Source organism: Microtus ochrogaster, chromosome 8 (assembly GCF_000317375.1).
Source record: "Microtus ochrogaster isolate Prairie Vole_2 chromosome 8, MicOch1.0, whole genome shotgun sequence".
In the NCBI taxonomy this organism is placed as follows: domain Eukaryota; kingdom Metazoa; phylum Chordata; class Mammalia; order Rodentia; family Cricetidae; genus Microtus; species Microtus ochrogaster.
The window spans coordinates 55,988,125-55,994,965 of record NC_022015.1 but is presented as its reverse complement, the minus strand read 5'-3'; the positions used below and the strand labels follow the sequence as shown (position 1 = coordinate 55,994,965).

At 44.2% G+C, this 6,841-nt stretch overlaps 1 protein-coding gene across 5 annotated transcripts in view; it reads right to left on the bottom strand.

Moving 5' to 3' along the window:
- The window catches only part of Smarca2 (SWI/SNF related, matrix associated, actin dependent regulator of chromatin, subfamily a, member 2), a 170,199-nt gene that overhangs the window by 52,818 nt on the left and 110,540 nt on the right, over positions 1 to 6,841 (bottom strand). For all 5 annotated transcript variants that reach the window (XM_013348059.2, XM_026781645.1, XM_026781644.1 and 2 more), the window contains exon 27: positions 4,287 to 4,505. In XM_013348059.2, coding sequence (XP_013203513.1) covers positions 4,287 to 4,505 — 219 coding nt within the window. The remainder of the gene's footprint in view (positions 1 to 4,286; positions 4,506 to 6,841) is intronic.

Sequence of the window (6,841 nt, the reverse complement as noted above, 5' to 3'; positions counted from 1 at the left end):
TGACTGCTGAAGGTCAGTGGACTTCCTGTTTGAGGTACCCACTGATGCAGTGGGAGACTGAGGTACCTTGAATATACATGTAAAGGTGGGGGAACCTGCCTCACTTCCTTTGATTCACATACATCATCATTAAACTAGAGCTGAATTTTCCTGAGTTCTGCAAGCCACTCTAGTAAGGAGCTCACGGAAACCTCTGAACCAATCAGGAAAAGGCATGGGGGGAACCAATCTCTTGGAGGTAACTTGGCAACTGTTAAGGAAGGGGCCAGTTTTGATGTATCTCACATATTCATTCCAACATGGTATTCAAGAAGCAGCCAAGATACAAAAGAGCTAAGAGTCTTTGAGACTAAAGAAACCAAAGACTTAATGAAATATCAGAACACAGAACAGCTTTGGCTGGAGCTGGTGGGCCAGGACACCAGATATCAAGAGTACTGGTCATCGAAGTCTCCAACAGCATCAAAACGGACACATCAAGACTTCCAGGCATAACAGTATCCCATCAGCCTTGTGCCGACTCTCACAGAGACTTATTGGTGGGAAGAATCAAGATGCGTGGCACCAAGATCATTGTTAAACAACAGACACCATCTTAGGAAGGACGATATGATGGATGCCCCAAAGTTAGCCCATTGGGTAAAGGGACATTAATTATATAGACCATTACCAAAGATAGTCCAAGACTGGGAAATTGCCTATTACTGAAAACATTTAAGCTTCAACGGAAACAGATTTTAAATCAACTTAAAATACTTTATTTTAACAAAAAAAGCTGTATTTGAAATTGTGATTCTCCTCATTTAAAACATTATGAATTAAGAAGAAATGTTTTTGTTTCTGATCCTCCGACTCAACCGACTCTCTCCAGGATTCTGCTGGAATTTTTGGCACATTCCAATTATAGACTAAAACCTGTTTGTGATGAAACCATATTTGCCGGGAAAGCAGCAGTAGCATTTACGTTTATCCTCAGGACACTGAGCTGACTGCCGAGGTGTTCATCAAAACTTTGCTTGCTCACCTAGGCTCACAGCTGCAAATGTCTCTTTGTCCTCCGGGCATCTGGGGTGGCCACATGAAGGAGGCCCACACAGAGGGATTAAGTGGAGGTGTGTGCAGCAGGTGAGGACAACCATAGGTCCCCACACCCCTGCATCATGCTGTTTCCCCCTTGGAGTCGGCCTCAGCTGGCAGGGGCTCCACCAGCCTGGCTACCTGAAGAACGCCATGGAGAACAAGGGATCTCACCTAGGAACCGTCTGAGAAAAGCCCGAGAAATGACCCTGGCTTATGTTTTGGGACTAGAACTTGTCTCTACACTCTACTGTATAGTCTGCTTCACCATGGCAACAGTGGTACGTAATTCGCTGCACATGGAAGCCCTAAATTCTAACAAGGTACAGCTCTAGTCTCAGCTTACCAACCAGCCAGGAAATCAGACAACAACCAAGGATGCTAGGTGACCGGGGATGCTGGGAAACTGGGATGGGGCTGTGGTGGAGGATAAAGGAATTTGACAGCACTCTGGGATGTGCAATTAGTGTTTATCTTCTGGAACAACCCATGAATTGAACCTTGAAGGATGAGGACGGTTCAAAAGAGGAGGGCTGGGACATTCATGCCAGACTAAGCCTGAGCCCTACGACATTTTACCCATGGGGCTGTGATATGAAGACAGAAAACACATTGTTCTGTTCTTCCCAGGGCACAGAGTCAAGGCCAGGGAGGAACTATAGGGAAAGAGAATTTTGTCCAAAGGGAGGAAGAACCAATTATCAAGGCTGACCTTGAACTTCAGGGGGGCTCTGAAGACAACAAGACAGTGTGCTGCCTTTGGGGGACAGCCGGTGTTTTGGCAGGGAGACTAGGGAGTATGGGCTGAGCATGGAATGGCCGCAGCTCCATTCAGCTGCCTTCCAACTCTGGGATTCCATACATCTTTCAGGCTTTAGCCCAGCAAGGCTTTATACAGTGTTGCCAGGAAGAAGAATGACTTCAGCCTTGTTGGAGCATACCTTACTCTGTAGTACTTGCCAGTCTCCCTCCCAATCACCAGCAATATAGAACATCTTTACACCCAGGCCCCTAAGAACCCCTCAACTTCATTTGATAACAGCAAATACTTACTAGCCTTTTATTAAATAGGATTGCTCCCGGGTCAATAACAACATCAAAGGACAGTAAATATCCATTTTTTCCCCCAAGATTTTAGGTCAAGGGGTCAGGGGTCTTTAATTAGTAGCAAGTAGACCACACAGAATATAAAATCCAGTTTTTAAAAGGACTGCCAATAAGATACATTCCACTAAAGCTGTACTGAGAACAGCTTCAGCCCTCTTGGATGACTTGACACAATGCTAGGCACCTTAGGAGATAAACGTCATAAATAGCAGTTTCCACAGAGAAATTCGTTCTTTGCAACAGACGAGTTTTCTGTTTTGAAATGCGCCAGTGATGGAAAAAGCAGGAGTCTGCTGCGCACATCCCGCATGCTCTCCGAGCACCACTGGGAAGCCAGTAACGCTCACCTTCTAAGACCACGGCTCATTTCCACAATCCCTCACTAAGTTGCTCTACACGTGGGGTACACTGAGGGACAGGGCAAAGGGCAAGACGCTATCCTGACACGAAGGCGTCCCAAGATTCGTGCTGTCATTCTTCTTAAGCGTGACTCACTATGATCATAAAACAAATTCGGCTATAATCTCGACCAATAAACAGAGCTTTTTTGCCTATCGCATCTGGAGATTATTCATATCAAAAAAATTGATTTTACAATGTGGGCCTAGATTAGGATTCTTTCCTCTCCTGTAGGAACACTCCACGTGATTAATATATTGCTTAAATAAAGAGAAAGGAAATCTAATTTTCCCGAGGTCAGAAATGAATATTAAACAAAACTTTACATGATAGGATGGGTCTTAATTATACAACTTCAACCTTAACGGCCAAACAAAGGGAATTCAGAGAGCTGTATTCTGAGGCTACCCTAATCGTTGACTAGGTCCACACATACAAGTTATATTTATTTAAGCGCAATTGTTCAGTCATAAATATGAGTGATGCCTTCTTAGATCCATGTTGCAGAATCCCATAGACACTATCTTTTTGAAATTCAGGTAGTGTCCCTGCCATTACACGACACCCTGAGAGAATTATCCGTCACGTGGTACCAAGAGCACACCTGCCTCAGATATCCAATCTCAAAACCCTTCCCAGTTCCTCTCTATCCACCTACCCTCTCATGACCCAGGTCTTGGAATCCACGGCTGTCACAGCCTAGGAATTATGTTCCCTTTGAGAAATGGATGGCGCCTAGTACTGGCTTCTGTTCAGTTTGGTCTTTACCCAAGCTCACACTCTATTTCCAGCGCTTGTTTGCAGGCCCTGTCTGGAAAGCGTGCCTCAGGCTGTTCTGCCTGTTAGGTACTACGGCTGCTCAAAAGAATAAAAACGATAGCTAAACCTTTGAATGAAAGGTTGAGCCCACTGGCTGTGACATTCCCTCGCAGGGCTGCTATGAGCATGCTGATATTTCTGGGGTACCAAAGGAACACTGTGAGATTTCAGTCCCCAGTCAAAATGAGAAATTACCTCTTTCTGAAGAGAAAAGAAAAATTCCCACAAACTTTAGAATAACATGTTTCCCCTACCATCACCGATTCCAGTCCAGGTTATCATTGGTGTATAAAACAGATAAATCACAACAGGCCGAGCTTGCACATACGCACATGCAAACACACAAGGTAACCACAGAGTTTGTATCTCCATACAAATTGCAACCACACTCTCTGGTCTTCAGTTTCTTCATCAAAACCAAACAGTACAAAGGACCTTCCATATCTAAATGTGCTATAACCATGAAGTCACACAGCCAGAAAACAATGTCGCCCTGAACTTTCTATACAAGCCATGCAGAATTAAATTCACGAATAAAGACCATGAAATAAGGGGGAACAATTAAAAACATCTCTAAAGCCCCCTTGTCCATTTTGAGAAAGTGAGGCATGGCCAGACAATTGACCATAAAACATTAATGTGTCTCACAACCCTAATAATCCTGACTTCTCATGGCCAATTCTCCTCTAGCAAAAAAGAATGCTCCACTCTCTTCTTTCCCTAAGCACTGCCTGGAAACACAGAGTGATCACGGCACCACTAAGAGGACCTTCAGTGTTCAGGCCACCGGGCCCTGCCACCAGCAACTCTGCCACAGCAAAGAATTCTAGCCAGGTCACAGAAAACACTCCAGGCGTGGAGTGAGTTTAAAAAGCCACACCTACCCGGAGCCACTGCTTCTCGGTGAGGGCGTCGCTGTAGTCCACATCCCGACGCTGGCGGGAACCCCTACCAAATATCTTCTCCTCCTCTTCTTCACAGGTGAGCCTCTCCACTTCGGCATCATCCTTAATAATCCAGGAGGGTAGCTCATCTTCCTCCATCAGCCGGGGCTTGCGCTTTGGATTTCTGGCATCCTCCCTCCGCCGGTCCATGTCCATGCGCTGGGGACAGGGATAACAGTGTCACCAGGGGGAAGAGGACTCTGTGGGACAGAACTTAAGATCTTCAGAAGTCGTCTTCCACTGCAGACATGTCCCTCTCTGTCCCTTCTATCCTAGCTGGCCCGCTCTAGTTCAAACTTAGAGCAGTGGCTACATAAATGATTTCAACATGTAAAATCCCTTTCTCTATACCCATCATTTGAAATTTTTTTTGCATTAAAGAAAATACCCTCTTTAAGGACTCCTTTCGAATTTAAAAAAATGTGAGCCCTGGGGCCTGTAAGATGCCCCAATGAGGACGGGTCATGGTGGCACACACCTTTAATCCCAGCAGGGGCAGAGAAAGGTGGATCTCTGTGAGTTTGAGGACAGCGTGATCTACCAAGTGAGTTCCAGGACAGGCTCCAAAGCTACAGAGAAACCCTGTCTCGAAAAAAAGAAAAAAAAAAGCCCAGAGAAACAAAAAACAGACAAATAGAAAAGATGCGTCCGTGAGTAAAGGTACTTGCTGCCAAGCCTGACGACCCGAGTTCGGACCCTGAGACCTGCCTGATGGAAGGAAAGGGCCAATTCCAGCCAGCTGCTTTGACCTCCACATGTGCGGGGACATCCACATACCACATGCAACATAAATAAATGGGGAATGAAATTTAAGTGTGAGCCCTACCTGTATCATTCCTTCCTTCCCCCAAGCAAGAGAACTCTTTGATCAGATGATCATATACAAAAAACATCTACTAGGGATATTGACCTTAAGCTGGAGGGTTTGCAATCTTAATTGGCCAGGGAGAAACATTTAGGGGGAGGAGTCATAGGTGTTCACACTGGTCAGCTGTCACCAGTGCATCAATTTCTCAGTACACAGTTGTGTGTGTGTGTGGGGGGGGTGTAGGAAAGTTACAAACTCCTCAGTTCTTCACTGTTTAAAACATTCAGCTCTTAGGAAGACCTTAGACCAGCCGCCACCCACAAGTCAGTCTCTCCTCAACTGGCCAAGATACGTGTGGAATGGCTTCCCTTCAAGGCCTTCGGAAGCCTTTGGCTCCACCTCTCGCTTTCTCCTTAGAAATCCTGTCTCACTCGAAGGAAGCCATGTGCCCCCGCCCCCAGACATGCTTTAAGCGTAGCAGAGCAATCTGGTTTGTGTAAAGAACGCAGCACTGCTTCCCTTCTCTAGATGCTAACTACATGTACACAGACCATCCCACAACGAAATAAATCATTAATCATTCATTATCCGCCCCTCTCTCTTCCTCTGCTTCTACCTTATGGAAGCAAGGAGTCAATAAAACGATTTTTTTTTCCTTAAAAGCTGAAACTGATAGAATGTGAAGGAAATATTTCCTACCTGAACCCAAATGGGACTTAAAAATTAAGAGTCAAAGCTCCTTGAACTATGCCTCAACATTTCTGGAAATCATTCTGTCTGCAGGATGGGGTGATCTTGGGGCATGGTGGCATTCCAGGGCTAGATAAATGTGGCTGCCCTGCTCTCTCCTGCTGAACTTGCTTAGCTGGTGATGCTAGACTTATGCCTGGCTCAGAAACAGATCTACCCATGGAAGCCTGGCAACAGGCAAGAAGAGGCTTTAAGGCAGGACCTAGACAGGGGTTGCATGAGGCAACCTCCTAAGAGCTATCAGGTAACTAGTAAGAATAAAATCTCCACATGACCTCTGACAAAATGTTGCCACTTCAAGTTCTAGCTAGACAATTCCCGATTCCTAGACTGGAGCTTGTAACATGACCATAGTAGGTCCACAATTGGAGAGTAAGTCTTTTTTCTTTTTATTTTAGTAAAAATAAGCCATGTATGTGATTTTTTTTTAAAAAAAGAAAAAGGCAGATTCAATTAAATATGATAAGCTGCAAGCCATAATGATTGCGTCTCTCTCTAGAGACTCTATTGTACTATGCCTTCGTAACATCTTAAGTTAGCACTGGATAAAAAGACTAACTTTTGTTTGAATTGCTATCTGGATATATTTGCCTTGTTATAAACCTTAACCTTAACAACTAATTTTAGCCTTTGTGGCAAATACAACCTCTAAAAGCCTAATGTTAATATACTGGCCCAAGAAACATATCTGAAGCATGTTGCTAGCAAGATATTTAGGTAAAACTCACAGGTTATCAGTATAAAAGGTGAGTTATTTGGTGTCTTGGTTTTAGAAGGAGAAAGCAATACCACTGTTTAGAAGAAAGATTATTATTTTAAGAATTATTTGTTTACAGTATCTATACATTAAAATAGTAAGTCTATATGGATGTGAAGCACAGAAATAATTCTGGGTAATAAATAGTTCTTAATAATAAATCAAGGCTTTAGATACATG